At 35.8% G+C, this 24317-nt stretch overlaps 2 protein-coding genes across 2 annotated transcripts; both read left to right on the forward strand.

The window, feature by feature from the left end:
• Positions 1-1219: 1219 nt before the first annotated feature.
• Positions 1220-12395, forward strand: LOC129352348 (basement membrane-specific heparan sulfate proteoglycan core protein-like). Its single transcript, XM_055021303.1, has 11 exons — positions 1220-1373; positions 1597-1629; positions 3383-3646; positions 4317-4580; positions 4849-5109; positions 5187-5261; positions 7805-8065; positions 8750-8932; positions 9877-9985; positions 10243-10562; positions 12112-12395. Exons 1-11 carry the CDS (start codon positions 1220-1222, stop codon positions 12393-12395), a joined length of 2208 nt encoding a protein of 735 aa, XP_054877278.1.
• Positions 12396-16067: 3672 nt separating this feature from the next.
• LOC129352385 (B-cell receptor CD22-like) lies at positions 16068-23823 on the forward strand. Its single transcript, XM_055021353.1, has 13 exons — positions 16068-16277; positions 16506-16538; positions 17601-17867; positions 18435-18713; positions 19137-19400; positions 20210-20458; positions 20652-20768; positions 20991-21006; positions 21087-21166; positions 22145-22195; positions 22280-22342; positions 22427-22504; positions 22919-23823. Exons 1-12 carry the CDS (start codon positions 16157-16159, stop codon positions 22483-22485), a joined length of 1599 nt encoding a protein of 532 aa, XP_054877328.1. The 5' UTR covers positions 16068-16156; the 3' UTR covers positions 22486-22504; positions 22919-23823.
• The last annotated feature ends 494 nt before the right edge of the window (positions 23824-24317 follow it).

The raw sequence follows: 24317 nt of genomic DNA on the forward strand, positions 1-24317 counted from the left end.
CATCAGTCCACAAAATGTTCCAATTTAGACAAATTTAGTAATTTGTAGCATCGGGTCGTCATATGAACTACAAGCACAAACTTTAAAACTGGACGTCTCTTATATGAACGAGGCAACACAGTTATGATTGCAGATCTTTGACTTTATTCCACCAACAGTGACAACCAAAGACACATTTATAGTGCCTTTATCATGTGGTATGTCTAAAGCACCAAAAGTAGACATCTGAAAAAAAATAATTTTCTGAAAACTAAAAATTATCTTTCAGTATCAAGATTTGGACTTAACCTCTGAAATTACAGCAGGTGATATCCAATTCTACAGACTCCAAAAGGGACACAGTTGGTTAAATAATCAACACAAACATATTAAAGCCCTGGTACTAGCATGTTTCCTAACTGATTCAAATGAACATCAATAAGACTGATCTATTAATTCATCTTTGGCAATAAAATTGGTTCTGAATCATCAGTTTTTTGCTTCACAAGCTTTTAAGCACATAGCCACACCACAACCTGCTGGCCATTAGCAACGCCGTGACTGCTGTTGTTTTTCTGGCATCACAGGCACATCAGGCTAACAGCACGATGCTATCATTAAACAACAATTTAGTTTCACATAAGTCACAGTTTTAGGCCTGCTGTGAAGGCCACAAAACTTTGCATAATGACGCGTAGAGGAACGATGTCAGACACGTACAGAACAAATGAATCATGTGACTTTGCAGAGCTCCCTATCAGAGCTAACAGCAACACCTTCTCTATGTGGTCAGTAAATGTGCTCAGCTCTAAATGAATAACAAGCAATACTTGTGAGAGTGTGGAAAGTAGCGCAACAATAGTGGTATTACTGTGGTTAGTGTAGTTGCCATGTGCATCAACTTGTCTAGCTACTTTGTAGCATCATGTTTAGTTGTAGTTACATCTGCAGATCTTTTACAAAAAGTCTCCATGAGCGTCACAAACTTGGTTTTTAAAGCATTCCTTGTAAAAGAGCTTCACCTTAGAGTGGATGACTGATGCTAAAACAATGCAGTACAAGGATATAATATTGTATTTATAAACACATTTTAAAAGAACAAGCTCTCTAATAATTTTTGCACCACAAATTCATGCATATGCAGAAATCCACATCACCTATTTCAACTTCCATCTGTACAATTTTGGTTGAGTGTTTTTTAAAGGCCAAGCGCAGATCTTTGCACATGAAACAAGTGAACATGCAGCGGACAGGAAGCATAACGGCTTCTAATAGCTGCTGCCACCAAAGCGGGGAGGAAACCGACAGTCTACACATAGGTAGTCAGGTAGACCTCGCATTTGATCTGCATGTGAGGATGGGGAACGAGCTGCTGCTGAGGCTGAACTTATTCGGTAAGTAAATGACTGAATCTCTATTGGCATTTTATATAAAAGTGTAAAACTGGTTGAAAATGTTCATCTGGCACTTAAAGTAACATTTTAATGGCCCAGTTAGGCAATGTGAGTTAATAAAAAAGCTATTTTCATGTGAAAATACAAATGTTTAAATGTAATATCACTAATTGTGCCAGTTTGATAGAAATGTGTCTCCTAAAGAAGTTTATCTTTGTTTCAGTGCTCTGTGTGATCTTTTATGGAAACACTGAAGGTGAGAAATATATTTCATTTTCTCATTTAGTTTCTGTAATGTATTGATATTATTTTTATGAGATTTTTCATTTTAATACAGTTAGTATGATAGTTTGTGTAGCATTGCAGCCCTATTAAGTATAAGTACAAATTTATAGGCAAGTGAAACTAAACTAACAACCAGTGACTAGATGTTTTTTTATAGTTCGACTTTTCCCTTCTGGCTGTCAGCTAAAACCCAATGTACCGACCACAACCACCACAGGATCTCACCAGCACCTAAAACAGGATGCATCGTTTTTAACCACTTAAGTTTCATGCTCTGACTAAAAGAACAAAGTTGAATTAACCAGTTACTGAACTAACTGGTGACTAAACTAACCAGTTTGTAAGAGATTTGTGTGAATTTAACAACACGACCATATAACCATACATTAGTCTGCTGATAATTATGTATTAATATACCTGACAACAGTTCAGTTGTGACTGACAATTTCATCCATCTGGTCCACAATTTACCATCAGCTGCAGTCTGAAGGTATCCTTATATGCTATACTGTTCGGCCCAGTTATAATTATTATAATTAAATTCTAGTTGCTAACCTGAAAATGGCTGGCACATCTAAAGAGCAGGATATACTCCACAAATTAAAAAATGACAAAATAACGCATATCTTTTGTACTTTTGGCAAAATACTCGCGTTGGGTTTCAATCATCTGAAATGTCCAAGAGAAAAAGGACCAACAGCTTCCTGGTCTAAATTACTCTCCGTTTGTTCTGCAAAAATACTGATCAGGGCGTGCTGTGGTGGCGTAGGGGTTTAGCACAACCCACGTATGGAGGCCTTAGTTCTCGACGCAGCCGTTGTGGGTTCGACATTTGCCACATGTGTTCCTCTCTCTCTGTGTCCCCTCTTTCCTGTCAGCCTACTTTAAAATAATAATAAAAAAAAAAGATACGGGCCACAAGAGCCAACAAAAATCCTCAGAGAAAAAAATGTTTGATCATGGCTGATCAATTCTGTTAGTCAGAATTGATGCAACTGTTTGGTTCACAAATGAAGTTTTGAGACAGGAAAGCAGAACATCCTGAAATAATGTTCAATAATAACTCCACATAGTGACCCCAGAGAAACATTTATAAATTCTCTACTTTTACTTTTTTCCCAATACAAAAAACTACGATGTGACTCTAATTTTTTAATCATTATTAAGTTATTATCATGATAGTTTCTGAGCTCTCAGGGGTTTCTCTGACAGCTCACCAACGGTGATGTCTTTTCCTATGACACTTCAAAAAACAGTATTTATATGACTGAAACTCCATTTCATGACGCCTTAAAATGAAATGTTTCTGTTCATGTTATAAATTTTAATTGAGACATTTTGAGTTTTCAATCATCTTCAATATCTTCAATTTCATGTTTAAACCCTTTTTGCTGCATCTTTCCATTTCTAATACTGAAGGTTTGATCAACTGGACTTTGAAGTAACTTAGAGTTCATGTGCTCGTCTTTGTGTTACTTGATTTTAATCCAGATGTACGTTAGCTAAGATAAATTAGTGTTTAGTGCAAAGTTAATTTGGAAAAGATGCTGTGGGAAAAATAAGTCTAAATTTTTGAGATTTTGTCATCTGAAGCAATAGAAAAACAATCAGTTAGCTGTTAAAAATATATTTCCTGTCTTTACCTGCATATCACACATGCAAACAACCAAAAGAATATTTCTGTCTGTTTTCCGGATGAAAACTGTTTTGTTTTTGTTGAATAGTTTCCAAGCCGACTGTGATCCTTCAACCCAGTGGGTCTGTTGTATATAGAGGAGAGAAAGTCACTCTGAGATGTGAGATCAAGGAAGGAGGAAGAACTCAGTGGACATATGAATGGAGAACAAACAATAGAAACATTCAAATAAGATCCAGTGAATACAACATCAATGAAGTCTCTGAATATCACAGTGGAGTTTACAGCTGTATGGCTGCAGGAGATCATCAACAAACAGAATGGAGCGATGGCGTCACACTGACAGTGAAACGTGAGTCTGATTTAGAAACTTTATATTGTTTGGATTTAATATAAAACCAGGTTTTCTGTTATTTCTGACTACAAGCAAAATAAAAGCAAGAGACTTTCTATTAGATAAATAAAACAGCTTCATGTCACTGAAGTAAACACTACAGAGTCACTCTGCAGTTCACAATAAAGCCTTTAATGTGGTACAAAGCTATACTCAACATTTTAAGACAGTTTAGTGTTGAAATAGTTTAGTTTCTCCTGAAGTTCTTATATGATTTAGTGATGTGGCCTCTGTGTTGAGGCATTAAAGAGCGTGTATTGAGTAATCAATGAGGGTTATTGTATCGAGGCTTGTGGTGTAGAAACAGGCGGTGACGTTTGAAGCCTCACAATCGGGTCGAATCACATGACTGATTCAGAAACCGGACCTTGTGAATCCAAATGCATTGCTGTTTCTCCTGTCATATTTTCTTCTTTCAAGACTGTATTGTATATGTTTGCAATGTTTAGTGAGTTTCTTTTATGCGACGGACGTATTTTCCCCTTGTCTGGCAATAATGTGATTTTTCCTAATAAGCTTTGCACATGTTGATAATAAATTATCACCAAAACCAAGACAGAGAAACCACCAAGCAAAGATTGGTCACTAATATGATTTTCTTTTCTTTCTTGTTTATTTAAAACCGCAGCAGATAAACCCAGAGCCACACTGACAGCACACAGAACAATCATACCAGCAGGGGGCAGCATAACACTGACCTGTTCTGTGGATGGATCTGATGACTGGAAGTTTGATTGGTTCAGAAATAGTCAACAATATTTTGCACCCCGGTTCAGAGGAAACAGAGATCCATTCAGAGTTATCTATGTCTCAGAGAGAGGTGTCTACAGCTGCAGAGGAGGAAGAGGAAATCCAGTTTTTCATACAGAAAAAAGCAACATTCAGAAAATTGGTGATTTTAGTTCTATTCTGAAATAAACAAAAAAGCTGCTTTAAAATATTTATCTGTTTATCTGTCAAGTTTTATTACTGTTTGTTGAGCTCAGTTTGTGGTTCACCTTAAAACATAACATGTCTTTTTTCTTTGTCAGTAAATATAAAATGTTTTATTTTCATATCATTTAATGAGGCTGATAATCATAAGCTATAAGAATTCAGCATTTTCAGTTTTTTTCCTCAATATAATTTTCTGTCTTCTGATTGAATATTATACATTTTAGTGTCTGCGCCGACTGTGAAGCAGCATCCCAGCTGGCCTGTCGTATTCAGAGGAGAGACGGTCACTCTGAGATGTGAGATGGAGGACGATGAAGGAACTCAGTGGACGTATGAATGGAGTCCAGCCAATAGAAACTCTCCAACATCCAATGAATACAGGATCAACAGCGTCTCTGAGTCTGACAGTGGGAGTTACTATTGTATGGCTAGTAAAGGATATCAGAGCACAGGCTGGAGTCTTCACTTTCCACTGACAGTGAAATGTAAGTCTGACAGAAACATCCTCATTCTCACAATCCTAGAACATGGCTTGATTGATTTTCTGCTTTGAATCCAACAGCAGATAAACCCAGAGCCACACTGACAGCAGACCCAACAACCATACCAGCAGGGGGCAGCAACACTGACCTGCTCTGTGGACGGATCTGATGACTGGAAGTTTGATTGGTTCAGAGATGATCGACCAGTTCAGCTCAGAGGAACCAATGAACAACAAAGTGACGTCAGTGTGTCAGATGGAGGTGTCTACAGCTGCAGAGGAGGAAGAGGAAATCCAGTTTATCAAACGGAAGAAAGCAAAAAAGTCTCTGTTCTAAAAACCGGTGAGCTTTGTTCTTTTTCTTTAATAAAATAACAATCTTTCTTTAAATCTAGCATTTGTTTATCAGATGCTTTTTTTGGAAGCCATATTGTAATCCCATTGATGAGAAAAGGCTTCAGTAAATCAGTTTTTATATGACTGAAACTCCATTTGATGATGCCTTAAAATGAAACGTTTCTGTTCATGTCATAAATCTTAATTGAGACATTTTGAGTTTTAAATCATCTTCAGTATCTTCAATTTCATGTTTAAACCCTTTTTGATGCATCTTTCCATTTCTAATACTAAAGGTTTGATCAAATGGATTTTGAAGTAACTTAGAGTTCATGTGCTCGTCTTTGTGTTAGTTGATTTTAATCCAGATGTACGTTAGCTAAGATAAATTAGTGTTTAGTGCAAAGTTAGTTTGGAAAAAGATTCTGTGGGAAAAATAAGACTAAAGATTTGAGATTTTGTCATCTGAAGCAACAGAAAACATTCAGTTAGCTGTTTAATTTATTTATTTAATTGTATAGTATTTTATTTTATTTTGTTTTATTCATTTTTATTATATTTTATATTATTTTATTTTATTTCCTGTCTTTACCTGCATATCACACATGCAAACAACCCAAAAAATATTTCTGTCTGTTTTTATGTTGAAAACTGTTTTGTTTTTGTTGAATAGTTTCCAAGCCGACTGGACTTTGAGTTAGAAACACAATTAATGCGTTTGTTAAAATACATTAAAATAGTTTCTGTAAAATTATACTTTTGATTTATAAATATTCAGCCAGAAAATGTTTGCTTAAACATTGTTGATGTGGGTATCATACAGGTGAACATTAGAGATAATATCAGGATATTTCTGACTGTTTTCATGTTGAAAACTGTTTTGTTTTTGTTGAATAGTTTCCAAGCCGACTGTGATCCTTCAACCCAGTGGGTCTGTTGTATAGAAGAGAGAAAGTCACTCTGAGATGTGAGATCAAGGAAGGAGGAAGAACTCAGTGGACATATGAATGGAGAAAAAACAATGGAAACAGTCAGAGAAGATCCAGTGAATACAGCATCAATGAAGTCTCTGAATATCACAATGGAGTTTACAGCTGTATGGCTGCAGGAGATCATCAACAAACAGAATGGAGCGATGGCGTCACACTGACAGTGAAATGTGAGTCTGATTTAGAAACTTTATATTGTTTGGATTTAATATAAAACCAGGTTTTCTGTTATTTCTGACCACAAACAAATAAAAGCAAGAGACTTTCTATTAGATAAATAAAAACAGCTTCATTTCACTGAAGTAAACACTACAGAGTCACTCTGCAGTTCAATGTGAAGCATTTAATGTGGTACTAAGCTATACTGAACATTTTAAGACAGTTTAGTGTTGAAATTGCTTAGTTTTTCCTGAAGTTCTTATATAATTTAGTGATGTGGCCTCTGTGTCGAGGCATTGAAGAGCGTGTATTGAGTAATCAATGAGGGTTATTGTATCGAGGCTTGTGGTGTAGAAACAGGCGGTGACGTTTGAAGCCTCACAATCGGGTCGAATCACATGACTGATTCAGAAACCGGACCTTGTGAATCCAAATGCATTGCTGTTTCTCCTGTCATATTTTCTTGTTTGAAGACTGTATTATATATGTTTGCAATGTTTAGTGAGTTTCTTTTATGCGACGGACGTTTTCCCCTTGTCTGGCAATAATGTAATCTTTCCTAATAAGCTTTGCACATGTTGATAATAAATTATCACCAAAAGCAAAACAGAGAAACCACCAAACAAAGATTGGTCACTAGAATGATTTTCTTTTCTTTCTTGTTTATTTAAAAACCGCAGCAGATAAAACCCAGAGCCACACTGACAGCACACAGAACAATCATACCAGCAGGGGGCAGCATAACACTGACCTGCTCTGTGGACGAATCTGATGACTGGAAGTTTGATTGGTTCAGAAATAGTCAACAATATTTTGCACCCCGGTTCAGAGGAAACAGAGATCCATTCAGAGTTATCTCTGTCTCAGAGAGAGGTGTCTACCGCTGCAGAGGAGGAAGAGGAAATCCAGTTTTTCATACAGAAAAAAGCAACATTCAGAAAATTGGTGAGTTCAGTTCTATTCTGAAATAAAACAAAAAAAAGCTGCTTTAAAATATTTATCTGTTTACTGGTCAAGTTTTATTACTGTTTGTTGAGCTCAGTTTGTGGTTCACCTTAAAACATAACATGTCTTTTTTTCTTTGTCAGTAAATATAAAATGTTTTATTTTCATATAATTTAATGAGGCTGATAATCATAAGCTATAAGAATTCAGCATTTTCAGTTTTTGCTCAATATAATTTTCTGTCTTCTGATTGAATATTATACATTTTAGTGTCTGTGCCGACTGTGAAGCAGCATCCCAGCTGGCCTGTCGTATTCAGAGGAGAGACGGTCACTCTGAGATGTGAGATGGAGGACGATGAAGGAACTCAGTGGACGTATAAATGGAGTCCAGCCAATAGAAACTCTCCAACATCCAATGAATACAGGATCAACAGCGTCTCTGAGTCTGACAGTGGGAGCTACAGGTGTATGGCTAGTAAAGGAGATCAGAACTCAGGCTGGAGTCTTCACTTTGAACTGACAGTGAAATGTAAGGCTAACAGAAACATCCTCATTCTGACAATCCTAGAACACCAGACAACATTTATGGATGCAAAACTCCTCACATCTGCATTAATTCTCATGTTAAATGGTAAATCAGAAATAATTTGGTATTTTATAACAGGTTTAGACTACTTTAGCTGAGCCTGGCCATTGCTTTCTTATGCAGCAACACTCAGTTCTAATCTCTCTTCAGTGCTCTGTCTGGGCTTTCTCCCATTGACTTGGATTTTCTCCAGTAGAATTTCTATTGGGCCAATCAGAGAACAGAAGAAGAAGTTATGATTGTTGCTTTTCTGTGTTGTTTTAGATTTGTACTCTGTCTGTAGTTTTAGAAATGGAAGTGAAGTTCAGTTGATTCTAGTCACGCTTCCAAATACTGGTTTTTGAAAGATTAGTTTAAAATATTTCTTTTTAATCAGGTAAATTGATTAGGAATGAATTCTGATTTTCAACAATAACTTGACCAGGAAACATAAAACATTAAACAGCATAAGTGACTCAGAAGTTAAAGTTGATCTGAACAGATTGTTTCCTCAAACAAGCCACTTTCTAAAGTTTGTCTTGTTTTCTGTTTCAATCAGCAAATCGACCCAAAGCTTCACTAACAGCAAGTGATAACATCATACCAGCAGGGGCAGAGTAACACTGACCTGCCTTATTGACATTGGAGTTGGCTGGAAGTTTGACTGGTTCAAACTGGAGTCAGATTCTTCTGCAGCTCAGTCCATCAGAACCAGTGAATCAGACGGAGTCCTCTTCATCTCAGAGGGAGGAGAGTACGGCTGCAGAGGAGGAAGAGGAGATCCAGTTTTCTACACTGAAACCAGCAGAAAGGTCACTATTGAGAAAACAGGTAAACTTGTCTTTATTGTGAAATGAAACATCTTTAATGCTTCTTTGTACATCAGTGATGAATAAATTTTATGACTCCAGTGCAACGATCATCATCTGTAACTCCATCTAATGAAGCCTGAAAGCAGAAAATTTGCTCCTGTTCATGTTTATATTTAGACCAGACAATGAATTTCTATGTTGATATTGACAGAGTATTTACTGCAGCAACTTTTGTCTGTTTGATGGAAAACTGTCACAAATGTGATTATGTGATGCAAACAGTGCAATATTCTGGCTGTAAGCCAGTAATTTATAGGAAGTGCATATTATATGTCTAATACTGCTTTGTTTTGCTTCATTGTTCTTTACCAGTGATCATTTTATTTATTTAGTTATAATGAGAGTTATTAGACAGATATTCACATACACTGGATCAAAAGTTATTAAAATTGTTTTCTCAGTGTGTGAAGTAAATCAAACAACATTTTCTTATTTTAGTTCAACCAGAACAACCAAAATTATTTCTGTTTGCTAAATGAGAAAAAAAAACATAGTGAGCACATCTGAGATTTTTTTATTATCTTTCTTTGAATTAAGAAATGTATTTACCTTTTTTGTCTTTTAAATTGTCTGACTTGAGTCAAATCTTTTGGGTTTCCTTCCTCAACTGTTGATAGGTTAACTATGAATTAATTAGCCTTCAATTTACATTTGAGTTAATTGAAGGCAGACCTGAAACTCACTGCTTCCTTGTTTGAAGTTATTTAAATGACAAAAGCTACAAAAAAAATCCTTCAAAAGATATTTTCACAAAGTTTTCTGGCATTTAGCTAATATAAATAATTTAGTTAATTCTAACTAACTTAAAACAAGAGATTTGGTTTCAGACATTAGTAAATAATATGTATGTGTCTCTTTATTTGGGGTTTGGAAATATCTCCACTCTGTTACTCATGTGAACAGTTCCCATCACACCAACTGTGATCCAACAACCCAACTGGTCTCAGATCTACAGAGGAGAGGAAATCACTCTGAGATGTGAGATCCAGGATGATGGAGGAACTCAGTGGACGTATGAATGGATTACAACCAATAGAAACTCTCCAACATCCAGCAAATCCATGATCACTGCTGATAGCAGTGGAGATTATAAATGCAGAGGAAGAAGAGACGGTTTCACTATAACAGAGTGGGGAGTCATCACATTAACAGTGTCCTGTGAGTTCACCCATGTATGAATAATGTTTACAGGGATTTTACTAGCAAATCTTAATATGTAATAAAATATTTCTACATGTGTGTATGTATGTTTATACCTCCTCTCTCCAGCGTCTCCCCTCAGCCTGTCCTCTCTGTGTCTCCATCATGGCCGAATCCTGGAGCCTCAGTGACTCTGAGCTGTGAGGGTTTGGAGCTTCAATCAGCAGGATGGAGGTTCTTCTGGTATAAAGCTGTTCCTGATCCATCCAAGCTGAACTATCAACCATCCTACACTTATGAACTGCTTCCTGACAGCATCAATGGGACTGAGCAGAACTCCTTCATCATTAATGGACCGACTCAAACAGCAGGATATCAGTGCAGAGCAGGAAGAGGAGAACCAAAGTTTTACACTCGTGAGAGTGAAGTAAAGTTTATCTGGTCTGCAGGTCAGTTTGTTTCTGTTCTTTCATTGGATTTTTATTCCACAGTTTGTATTTTTTATGAGCTCAGGTTTCTAATTAACGTTTTGAATAATGTATTGTGTTCCTCCTGTTTTTTGTATTTTATTAATAGTGATAAACACACCACTCCGTTAGGTTAGAGAAGATGAATATAAAACTGAGACAATTTCGACAACAATAACAAAATAATGTGTTGTTGAAGCTATAAAATAATGATGTGATCCTCAGTCATTTCACTCTTTTCAAAGTTTTGCACATCTGAGGCAAAGAATTAGCTTTTGACTCTGATTAAATAGTTTGGGGGGGAAAATAAAGAAGTTGGAAGCAGCAGTTGCCTAATGTTTTTCCCTAGGGTTTGTGTAATGGTAGAATGAGTCAACATGACAAAATTATTTAGCTTTCTGCTAAAAGTCAGTGATAAAGAGAACTACAACCAGAATACAGTAAAGTGTTTATGGGATCAGAAGCTATAAGGAGAATGTTTCCGTCTGGAACCGCTAGGGGGAGCTGTGGTACATGGTCAGCTGCAATAACTTGAAGAAGGAGCTGACAGAGCAGCCAGTTACCTGCTGAACTTTTATTAATACGTTGTTTCATTTTCAGTCGTTTTGGTTGTTATGTGTACTTAGAGTTTTAGTAGTGTTTTACAAAATAAAAATATTGTGTGATGTTTTTACATTTGAAATCTTCATTTATCTGTTAATTTCTTATTTCTATTGACCTGCAAATGCAAACAGCATTGAGTCTCTCTGAATTGCTTTGGGGTGCTCTGAGCTCTGTTTTCTTAGACTTCAAATTCAATAACAGGTTGAAAATTCTTGTCGTCCTTCACTATTTACAATGATACTAAATGAAGGAACATGTCACTGCTTTCTTTCCTTTAACGTGGGTCCATGGTGCTCAACTGCTTCGTTTTCTACAGGGATGCACGTTTTTATTATTTGGTTCAACATGTGACTCAAAAAATGTGTGAATTGTTTGGGTTCTTCTGCATTTATATTTGTGATGTGGTGAAAAACTCAGGGTACAATGAAACCATTGTAAGCTACATATGTAAATTATATTATTTAAATGCTATTTAGAAGTTTGATTAACTATGAATTATTTGCAGAAATAAGATTCTAAGTTTTTGAAATTTCCTTCCCTTTTGACATTTAAAGGTCAAAAGCTTGGAGTCATTTTTGACCATTTCTTTTTAACTGTCATAAAGTAACAAATTAGCAAATTATCACAGTGGTTGTTACTGTTATTCATACTTAGCAAAGATAGTAGTTTTTATATGTTTTGGTTTTAGTTTTGTTTCATCAAAGCTCTGAAACTCTAACATCATTTAAAATATATATATCAACAACTTTAATCAGATCAAAAGTTATTTCATGTTACTCGTATTTTCTTACTTTTTTTTAGGTGTCTGGTTTTTACACTAATCATTTTACAGCTTATTTTACAATCACAGCTCAATGAACATTGTTTTTTTACATTTTCTCAACACAACTGCTAAGAGAAATTCTGTAAAATTCTGTGTTTTTTTCAGACTCTCATCCAGCAGCTTCTCTCTCAGTGAGTCCTGACAGAGTTCAACATTTCATTTATCAGTCTGTCACACTGAACTGCAGTGGGAACAACACCAAGTGGAGAGTGAAGAGGTTTACAGAATCAAGCGGTCCATCATATGTTCAGTGCTTCAACTGGGGGAGGATGTCTAGATCCTCATGTACCATTAAGAGACTGGAGGATCACAGTGGAGTTTACTGGTGTGAGTCTGGATCAGGAGAATTCAGCAATGCAGTCAACATCACTGTACAAGGCAGGTTATGAATTTTTAAAAAAGATATTTTTGGTTACTTTTTATTATTCAGAATGACTAGAGTTCCTGTAGACATATCTCGACCGGAATCTCGTGTTCCTACATTCTTTTCTCTTCAGGTAATTTTTATCAAATGAATAAAGCAAAATTTAGCGTTTGACAGATGGAGCTGAAGGGTGTTAACATTTTTTCTTCTTTAAAATCGAGCAGGTGACCTTCTTCCTTTGCCTGTTCTGTTTTGTAAGCCTGCTATCCAAGTAAATTTTAGGAAAAATAACAGATAACTGTGTAGCTGTAGAACGTAGATCTTGAAAAATAGTCAAAATTACTAATAATCAAAGTTATAGAATAGATAAAATTCAACTTTGTTCCTTGTCTTTGTGAAATGGAGTCTCATGACAGTTTTTTAAATTTTATTTAATATGTATTTTTTTTCTGAAATAATGCAATTTTTAGGTTGATGTGTGAAATTCTTTGCCATCAATAGTAATAAAAAATAATAATTACTATCTATTGCTGAAAAAATAGAGATTGTGTTTTCCATTGGCTTGGTTTAACACTCAAAGATCAAAAATTTTTTCAAAAGGTTGTCAACAGTTGATTGCTTGTCAGTAGTTGATATTCTTGCTCTTTTACAGATGATATTATCCTGGGTGCCCTGTTCATCCTGTGACTGAGGGAAATCCTGTCACTCTGAGCTGCAGAAATAAACAACAACGTCTCTAATGTGTTTTTCTATCACAATAATAAACTCATCAATAATGACAGCAGAGGGGAGCTGAATATCTCTGCAGTGTCAAAGTCAGATGAAGGTTTCTACAAATGTCAACATTCAGGAAAAGAGTCACCAAGGAGCTGGATGTCTGTTAGAGGTGAGGAGGATTAAAATATTTGATGGATTTTATTTATTCTTATCTTAATGAACGTAGGTGAAACCTGGCTGTCAATAATTCAGATTCAGATTTTTCTTTCTTGTACATTGGTCTTAAAGTCTTCAAAAGTTCATTTTTCTCTCATACATGTGAAAATTGGTAGATTTATGCCACAAAAAATTCTTCAAATTCACCTTTTGAAGAAGATTTTTCAGTATATCGGATTGGAAAATAATATTGCAGAGAGAAATCAAGTTGCTGCAGTTGAGTCACACAAAAACAGTGTTGATTGGATTGCTGTACCTTTTTTAATAAAAGATCTTAATTCACTCCAAAGTTTATGACCTGGCCTGCTTTTTTTTTATTTGGTCATCATCAGAAATACATCTGAAAAACACACAAAAGTGTTTAGTGTTAAGATATTATTGGGGAAACGTCATGTTTTCAATGCAAACAGAGAATAGGCTCATAAAACCCAGTAAATAATTTGCTTCCTTTTCAATGTTTTTCTTATTTCCAGCAGCTGTGTCCAGTCGTGGCAGCTCTACATTTCCTGACAAGCTGATCGTTGGACTGGTTGTTGGAATCGTTCTCATTATTCTCATTATTCTCCTGTTCTTGTTGTGGCGCTGTCGTCGGTCCAAAGGTGAGATCAGAAAAACTCTTACATAAAACATCAAACCACATTTTGTTGTTGTAGCAACATGGCAGCTTGAACAACAAGATAATATAACTATTGTCTTTTACAGACTCGTGGTGTATCAGGTTGGTGCCACACATTGCCATATTTCACCCCAGATGTGCATCAATAATAGTTTGTTGACTCAAATTCACCGTTTCAGCTCCAGTCAGTCCAACAGAAATGATGTCATCAACCAGACTGAAAGCCATGGTTACAACACTCTTCGTCTCGGTCAGAATTTGATATTAATTATTTTCATGTTTTCTCCTTACTGCCAGACAATAATTTATGCCAACAAAAAGGAAACTAAGTGGTAATTTTACTATTAAGTTGTAGAAGTTGTTACTTTGTTGATCAAGTTTGTTTGTTTCTTTTCCTGCTCTTTAGGTGATGTTGGCATCTATGGGTCAGTCACATCCCAGGGAGCTGCAGGAGATGGTAATGTATTTTTTTTTTAAATTGAGTGATAATGGTAGTTATGTATTATATGAGTCCACTTAGGAAAACAACACACAGCATATAAAAATACCACAACATTATTTTCTTTAATTTATTGTTTTTCTGGATCATGTTATGAGGGAAACCTCGTGAACCAGATGTGTTAACCTTCCTCGATCCTTTTAAAATATGTTTATATATTTTTCTACACTTTAGGTGACACTCACTTCTACGAGTCAGTTCAATACCCCGAAAGTGGAGGAGAAGGTATTAATTTTCAAAGAATTGATGATGTAATGAGCCTGATCATCAGTAACTGACGTATCGTCCCGTATTTTATTTGCAGAAGAACCTGAAGGTCCTGCATATTCTCTTATTGAAGTGACGAAAGCAGGACACAAGAGTGAGTCTCAAACAGCACAGAACGAGCAGCTGGAGACGAAAACGCTCAACACTTTTGACCCTGTCTTGTTTTTATAGGGAGGCCTCATGAGCGCACTCCTTACTCTGTACTGAGAACAGGAGATTCAGGTACAATCAGCCACAATAGTTGATCTTTTTACTGAAATACATCTTCGTGACATCATGCCGCAGCTTAATATGATTTGCATCAGTTGGTCTGTTTCATACGTCTGTCTGTCAGCTGTTGTTATAATTCAACAGTTTTCCAATAAACTGTCAATTTTATAATTTTATTTTCCATTTTTATACTTATAGTATAAAAAGTTTCCCGGCTGCAGAATAAGGAACTGCAGAGTGACGTTTGTCTTTCATCCGTTTTGAGTTTTTGCGTTAAACTTATTTCGCCATCGTTATTAAAGATTACCTTGACAAATTTTTTCAGCAAACCGTCTCTCCGTTTCCAGGATCATGGAGTCCTGCTGCAACAGATGAGGCTGTTTATTCAGAAATCACCATGGATACCGCAAGCTAAGCTGGATCACGCTGCTAAATACAAGATAAACTTTGCTTTAAAGAAAGCTGCATTTATGAACATGAAGCATTTTGTCAATAAAACGAAAAAATCTAATATAATATGTTTCATAGTTTTGATGACATACATGCTGATGAAGGACCAATATTGGTTTTGAGCATAATCTATCGGCTTTTTATTTTAATTCATGTTTGAAAATTTGCATGTAGGGAGAGGAAAAAGTGAGATTTTTGAGCTTCTAACTTAGGAGCTTTTTTGCCTGACTAATTTTAAAACAATATTAATTTTTCACATAGCATAGATAAACTTTAATTTGTCATTAAATCTGAGCCACAATCCCCAGAATTACAAGCAATAAATTTTAAATATCTCACTCTGTGTAATGAACCTATGTACTTTCTGAGGTAAGTTTTCCATGACATTTAGATTTTTCGAGTTGTGATTGTATATCATCACCTTCCTCAAGTAATGACCTATGTCTTTTTTTTTTTACCAGAAGAAATTTTTCACTTTTGTTGAAAAACAAATGCAAAACAACAACTAAGGCCATCATTTTAGGAAGGTGACACTAAAGGAAGTAGTTTGCACAAGACACTTGTGCAACTTTTTCTTTTTTTGCAGGCGAAAAACAAGTTTCGTTAAAATGTGTGTAATTGAGCAATAACAGCTTTAGACCCTCTAAATTTATTCAACAAACCTATCAGATTGCGTGCAGCGCGGCTCTTCTGCAGAGGAGTCAGAAACCCCTGCAGCCGATAGGACGCATAAATATATTGAGCAACCATTGCGGTCAAAGCTGCTGCAGTTTTTAAAACTGAGTAATGGGAAGGAAACACGTAGACAGCTATGAAGAAGAAGTATTCTGGGAACTTCTCTTTTTGTTCACAAGATAGAAGATTTCCTGGTTATAGTTGTTCAGCAGGTCGAGATGTGAGGATGGGAAACACTTGGCTTTACGCGCTATTCTGTGAGTACATTTATTAACGTTAAAAATACATCATTAGATGAACTAAGATTTTCTTAAAATGCCTCCTTGTCTCTAAATAAAGAGATACTGCAAGTATCAGCTGTATTGTTGTATTAAACACTTTCAGAAATGTTCTTAAATGCCAGTTTTTCTCTGTTATTGCATTTTTGTTTCTTCCCGATTGACCCGTTGTTCTGACTTTGTCCTAAATGTGTCTGGTTTATTCAGTGTTCAGCTCAGTCATCAGTGGATACGTCAATGGTGAGACACATTTCCTAGTTCTGTGGTCTTGACTTTTCATGCCTAATATTTTATTAATAGTGGTATCTATCGAACTGCTGGTGGAATTGTGAAACTTCTTGTGTAAATAGCAGAAACACGAAGGTATTTCTGTGGAAAGACCTGAACTCTCTTCATAACCCACAAAGTTCAAAGTTGAGACGCAAGGAGCCACGATGTCATTGCGAAACCTTAAAATATTGCTACAGTGAATGAGAAGCCGCAATATATTTTACTTTCTTTTGGCTTTATCATTTATTGGTAAGAACAATTGTTGGGTTTTCCGACAGAGAATAACATATTTGTATTAAAAATCCACTGCTGTTTGAAGAAACTCACAAATCTTTTGGAGTGTGACGACAAAGTTCTCCAAAGATCTGGAGACGAAACGAACCCACAGGACCAAAGATCGTCTAGTATACCAGCGTCAGCTGCTGACCTTTTACTGCTACGTTTTTGTGCTGCTTGTTTCACCTCAAACCAACCTGAAGTTTTATTTCCAGGTTGTTTTGGAAGTAAAACTCTGAACCAATAAGACGAGAGCAAAAACTGCTCCATATGAGCCTGAAAGTTTATTTATCTTCTCATGCTTGATAAGGTTTCTGTTGGTTTGCAGACTGAATGAGGACACAGGAAACTGTTTGCTGAGAATATATGCAAACGTTTGTGACATTTCTGCCAATAATAGCACAACCACATTTTTATATTTATATATATTTTAAAGCATCCTTGTGTTTTCAACATGTCTATGAATTTGCAACGGCAGGATAGATTAAGAGTTTTCAAACTCCTATTAGGATTTAATCTCTTCTCAACCTAAAAATCTGCTGGACAGGAATTGAATGTGTCGATGTTTGAGTTGCTCATTGTGACGTTGTGGTCTGCAGTGGCATTGTGGGTACAGGTTCAATCCTGAGAGGTTTGAATCTCTCAGGGTTGAAGAGGTTCAAACGCATGCACGTTAAAACATGCATGTATTTCAACGTCTTTTTGCTGATTCACTGTTTCTTTTAAACTAATACATTATGTTGTTTATGTGAACAGTTCTCAATCGAGCCACTGTGACCCTGAACCCAAACTGGCCTCTGATATACAAAGGTGAGAAAGTTATTCTCCAGTGTGAGATCCCAGGAGGAGAAGGAAGAAAGTGGACGTATGAATGGAGACCAACCAGGTTAAATGACCCTCAAAGATCCCAGGAATACATTAACATATTTTCAGCTAAAGAGTCTGATAGTGGAGAATACAGCTGCAGAGGAACAAGTGGAGATGAATCAACAGACTGGAGCGATGTTGTCGTATTAACTGTGTGTAAGTTGGTCAGAAATATTTCATATAAAAAACTTCTTGCACATTTTTTAACATGTTTGATGCAAATAAGTGATAATTCGTTAAAAGGTAAATGTTTTTTTTCATCATCATCATGTTTGTTCTTTAGACAGTCCTGATAAACTGGTTGGTCAGATTTTTTGGATTATCAACCAGTTCTTCCTTATCGATACAAAACGACTAATATTTTAATTAAAATACATGTTACAAGTTGAGCATAAATGTTTGTTTACCCAGAGCTGTCTTAGTTTTAAAGGTACAAACCTTTAGTTAAAGATATATTTTTGACAGATGTACAAAAACAGCTACTATAAATAAAAACAAATTTTCTCATTGAGTCATTTCTGACGGTTTGAGAAAATAAAATATTTCAAAGTTAGAACTGCATGAATTCCTTCATAAAGTGCAGAAGAGTTAGAGGCAAAAAGTGCTTTTTACTAACTGTCTGAAAATAATCTGAGTTCTCTCACGACACTGAGTTTCTGACAGCTTGTCGAGATATTTTTCTTTAAACTGAAGCCTTTTATTGACATAGAAACTCTTCAACAGATGAACTCTCTGTGTCTCCATCATGGCTGAGTCCTGGAGCCTCAGTGACTCTGAGCTGTCAGGTTGAACCTTCACCTTCAGGAACCAGGTTCTTCTGGTATAAAGCTGTTCCTGATCCAACAAGGAGATTCTACAGCTATGAGCTGCTGCCTGGCAGCTCTGATGGGACTGATGAGAATTTCTACATTGTTCATGGACTCAATAATACAGCAGGTTATGTGTGTGAAGCAGGACGTGGAAAACCAAACTACAGAGATCCAAGTTTTGTCTTTTCAGCAGGTCAGTTTGTTTCGATGTGTCTCCTTTCAATGAGCAACTAATGATCTGTTTACATTGTTCCTACTTTAGCAGTAATTTAATTACATTGATTTATCATCAAAGTAAAGAAGAAATGTCAAAGTTTTTATCTTGATTTTCATACATTGTTGAATTTTAAATCCAAAGCAGCAATAAAAACATAAAATGAAAAAGTGAAAAGTAAAAGTTTTGGTGCTTTTGACAAAAACAGGCCACCTCCAAAATCACTCATAAACTGCAGTTTGTGTCTTTTGAGACAAGTTTTTGTTGAAGAGATTTTACATGATTAACTTTTTACCATAAGATTAATATTAGACTAAAGACAGTAAATAAAGCCATAAATGATTTGGAGAATCTGTTTTCAGCTTTATTCTAGATTAAATGTCTTTCTATATTAAATTTTAGATCCTGGTCCAGCAGCTTCTCTCTCAGTGAATCCTGACAGAGTTCAACACTTCAGATCTGACTCTGTGTCTCTGAGCTGTGAGGGAAACTCTGCTGAGTGGAGAGTGAGGAGGTTTACAGAAAGAAAGTCACTATCAGATTGCTCCATCTGGGGGAAAATGAATGGATCTACATGTATCAACAGCTACCTGTTGGATAGTGGAGTTTTCTGGTGTGAGTCTGGATCAGGAGAGTTCAGCAATGCAGTGAACATCACTGCACCTGGTAGGTTATAAAACTTTTCTTTCAGATTCTTATTTATTGCAAACATTTCATTCATATATAGTGCAGAATGTTACTGTAGGTTCCTCATGACTGTAAAACTCTGTTTATGAATTAACTCATTTTTCATCACGACAAAAATACAATTTAACTTTTAGAAAAATAAGAATCATAACATCTAATGATGATGTTGATGATTGCATGTAAACATTTACTTCCAATTTATGGATTATTTGTAAAACTGGAGGTTCTATGTTTTATTTCATGACAGTCAAATTCAGTTTTCCTTAAATGCACAAGATTATTTGTAAGTGATTATTTATGAGTTAATTTTTAAAATATCCACTGCAGATAATTTGTCAAAAATTTAAATAATGATTTATGTAAATGTGAAATATTTTCTTTAATGACAGCTGAATCTTTGAAACACATTCGTGCCTGAAATTTAATTTAATCTGACTGTTTTACAGACTGTTTTTGGAATAATACAATCCTGGTGAGCCCTGTTCATCCTTTGATAGAGGGAGATCCTGTTAATTATTGACATTAATTTGTTTACTTTTAGTTAGGAATCCATAATAATGACAGTTAAGTCTTGTATATTTACAGCTTTTCTCTACTTTATATGTGCAGAAAGTGATACAATTCACATTTCATATTCATATTTCTTTAATTTGACTTGAAATTGAGTGTTAAATCTTGGCAAAAGAAAAAAAAAACTGCTTTGTACTTGATTATTTTTTAACTGAAGTTTCTCTGTCACCTCCATTTCTAAATATCACTTCTGAAATGTGATGTTATATGTTTTACAGGTGATTATGACGCTCCTCTTCTGGTGAGCCCTGTTCATCCTGTGACTGAGGGAAATCCTGTTACTTTGAGCTGTAGAGATACAAATCAAAATCGTCTCTCCAAAGTGTTTTTCTATCACAATAATAAACTCCTCCACAATGATAGCAGAGAGGAGCTGAATATCTCTGCAGTGTCAAAGTCAGATGAAGGTTTCTACAAATGTCAACATTCAGGAAAAGAGTCACCAAGGAGCTGGATGTCTGTTAGAGGTGAGGAGGATTTTAAAAACTTCAGGTTTTAAAACCTGAAAGAAAACTAAATGGGTATTCTTTGAAACCATTTAGTAGTTTGAACAGAACACTTTGGATCTTTTTGAGGATGTAATGCAGACTTTCTTTCCATGCTCAAGCCTAAAGTCACATTTATTAACAATTATTCCTTTTTAATGTTTCTCATTTCCAGTAACTGCACCCCATCCTGTCAGCTCTTCATTTCCTGTGCTGTTGATCGTTGGACCAGTTGTTGGATTTGTTCTCATTATTCTGCTGCTGTTGTTGTGCTGCTGCAGACGGTTCAAAGGTGACGCCTTTTCCTTATCAGAAATATATTATTGATCAATTGTTTTTAAAAAAGAGAGATGAGGTGAGAGAAATGACTGCAGATGCAAATTAGCCGACCGTTAAATCCCTAAATTATTCAGATAATGAACTTAAAAAAACTCTGTTACTTAATATGCATTGTTGCTTATGAATAATAATATTAAAAATGGATTAATGTGATATAAAATATATATTTTCACAGGTTTATGGTGCATCAGGTCAGTGCAGCATGGTTTTATTTCCTTTAAACTACAATTTTCAAACCGTCATCAATTTAACTGCATGTATGATGTTTCAGATCGAAGCAGTCAGAGGGCAGAGGTCAAACCTCAAACACCAGCGATGCTGCAGATCATGAGCACAGGCCTCCTCCTCATGGTCAGAGCTTCAATGTTTGGGTTTAGTCTTTGAGATTCCCTGCTTCTAATCACATTAACATAACTAATGATGGTTTTTAAGCGTCTCCTTCATCCGAGTTTTTTAAAATTCACCAGTATGTAACATTCAAATTTCCATACAATCACAATTTGCACGAATGTCATTGATTTTGTGTTTTTAATGCTGCAGTTTCACTTCACTTTTGATGATGCGCTATGAAAATTGGTCTTAAATTGATTGTGGATCTTCTCACTGATCCACAATCAACACCACATGTGTAGTTTGACACGTATCCAGCTGATTGAAATTTGGAGAAATGTCCTCCAGTAAGTAGGAGAGAAGCTAAGAGTTTGAAGTTTGCAGCCGGCGTCACGATGGCTGGGTAGCTGATCGTTTTTAAAATGGTAAAAACAAAAATTGCTGACATTCATCCTAATTTGTTGGTTTCCAGGAATAAAGTCCATATTTTAAGAAAATGTGCTTTGAAGCATGAGCAGATGGTCCTAACTCAGATTTGCTGCTGCTCCTTTGCTTTAGGAACAGGACATATTACACTGCTCAAAAAACAGAGGCGTGCTTTTTTCCTTACAAACTCAAACATTTACTGTAACAAGCGATTAAAACATCGAGCTACTTTTCTTTGAATGTGTAGTAATATTAACATTTAAAACTATTGTTTCCACAACTCTTCTTCTATTTGTTTTCCCTCGGAAACAGCATGCGTGTCTCTACCAGTTATTGCTAAAGTAAAGCCATTTATCTAACTTGTGTACAGTTTCATCCCTCCCATCAACATTTTAACCATATTTAGACTTGGCGATGGCTGCAAAAGCTTTAGCAAAAGTTGCTGAATGACATTTAGCCACTAAATTCCACTTGTTCTACCAATTCTCCTCTGAAACGTGTCACAGGAATGTGTTCTTCAAGTATTATTATCTACATAAAATGACACAAAACATTTTCCCTGTTTTGCTGCAGATAACGCCAATCCCTATGCGTCGGTCAAGACCTCTGAAGCGACAGGAAATGGTGAAGTATATCTTTGAAGCACGGCAGATACAAAAGTTAAAGTCTGATCTGCCGTGACTCGTCTAATATCATCAAATATTTCAGCTGCGGATGAGTCCACAGAGGTCACGTACTCTCGCATTGAGCTGAAAGACATTGACAGGACGAGTGAGTTCCAGGCACGTTTAATGTGCAACGGGAGAAAACAGCTAAGTGGTTTCAACCTTGTTGTCGTTGTGCCCAATCTAACAGGGAGGCCTCGCGAAGCAGAGGAGGGCGCCGTTTACTCCGAGGTGAAGTTGCAGCAGTAGAATGAGGATAAACGGAAAGGTAATATTTGATTTTGTGATGCCGGAAAGACAAAATCATAACAGTGATTTAAGGTTTACTGTCAACACATGGGTCCGGGCACCATTTAATATGAAAGTGAAAAATTGGGTTTGAGCTGGCTGAGATTCAGATTTCAGTATGTGACGAGTTTAGTTGAGTTGGTCGCAGTTACCAAAGATTTGGTCATAGAGTTCATGAGAATCTCATACTGGCCGCTTGCTTAGTTGAGATCGATGAATAGAATAAATCCAAGAGAAAAATGAAAGGTTAAGAATATGTGTGCATTCATCTTTATTCGTCAAGGTCAAGAGTTTTTATCTTGAAAAATTGTACAGTGATGAATCCGTGGAAAGATTTCAGATTCTTTTCATTCTGTAGCTAAACGTTTGACACAGATCTTCTTTTCATTTCCAGACCAGAGGAGTCCTGCAGCAGCAGATTCAGTGGTTTTATTCTGAAGTCAGATCAAAATACCAACACTGCCACGTAAGACGCATGATCTGACGTCCTCTTCTAAAAGTTATGACGAGTTAAAACTCATCACATCCTTCAAAATCCCACTTTTCCCACATGTTCCTGTTAGGAATCCGTTAGGGAAGCTGCTTTATGAGATTACTGCAAGAGCTAAAATGCTTTTTCTTAAATTCATTAAGATTTATTTGTATTTGCTGATGTACAATTTGACGTAGTTTTTCTTGTATTCTGTTGCAAAAGGTAGCAAAGACAGAAAATGCGAAACATGTACATTTTTTGTTGAGTTTTTGTTTCACAATGTTTTCAAATGCATTAGTTGTCACTATAAGCTCTGTTTCTTTTTCAAATTTTGATAAAGTTGGTGTTTTCATATTTTCATAGTTTGTCTTTTTATGCTGCTGTGGTCTGTGCAGCGTTTTCATTTGCTACTGTATTACACTGGTAGTGTAGCAGTTATCTAATCGTATAGTCAGCTTTGCGTTTAAAATGTGATAACTTTATTGTTTTTCTAATGCACGAGTCTTAAATCAAACGGATTGTGAAGTAAGCTCTGTCAACATCCATATAATTAAGTTTGAACACGTGAAGTAAGTGATTTGTTGGATTTTTCTGAAGGGTTTTATGTTGTCAGTAGTGATGGGGAAATGAGGCGTCATGAAGCGTTTCGACCCAAAGCAAAATTGTATTGATACTGTGTGACTCAATACTGACACCTGCTGGACATTAAAAACCCCTACAGGCAACATAGTTGACAGGCTGATTTGATGATCTAGTCTAATACAATAAGATTTAAGACATTGTATTTTATTGAATTGTTTTCATTAAAAAAAAATGTTTTTCCAAGATTTTGAAATTTAGTCTGTTACACTTTTTTTGACAACTTCTGCTGTAGTAAACAATACATTTATATGAAATCATTTATTTAAAAAAAGCAACAGTAATTTGTAGAATGGCTGTATATGTGAGTTTATCCTTGGTGCATCTGGGATTCATTCTGATGCCTGTAATGCCTCAGCATTGAGGAGGTGGATTTATTTAAATAAGACAGTTCTGTCAAACATATGCAACATAGAACATAATATGAACGTGAACTAAGAGTCAATTTCAGCTGAATTTGGATTCAGATAGATCAAGCAGAAACTGAAAAAAAAAATGAGAATGAAACGGCAACAAAGTGAGAACCAACACCTTATTGTCTGATGTAAGATCAAAATGGCCCAAAACTACAAAAACTTTCATTTGCCTTGAGGCTCCATGTAGACGCTGTACTTTAAAAGATCAAATTATTTTGGCAAATGCATCCTGTTGACAAATTCGCTTCCTTATAAACACAGTTTGG

Source organism: Poeciliopsis prolifica, unplaced genomic scaffold (assembly GCF_027474105.1).
Source record: "Poeciliopsis prolifica strain line A6 unplaced genomic scaffold, Auburn_PproV2 SCAFFOLD075, whole genome shotgun sequence".
Taxonomy (NCBI): domain Eukaryota; kingdom Metazoa; phylum Chordata; class Actinopteri; order Cyprinodontiformes; family Poeciliidae; genus Poeciliopsis; species Poeciliopsis prolifica.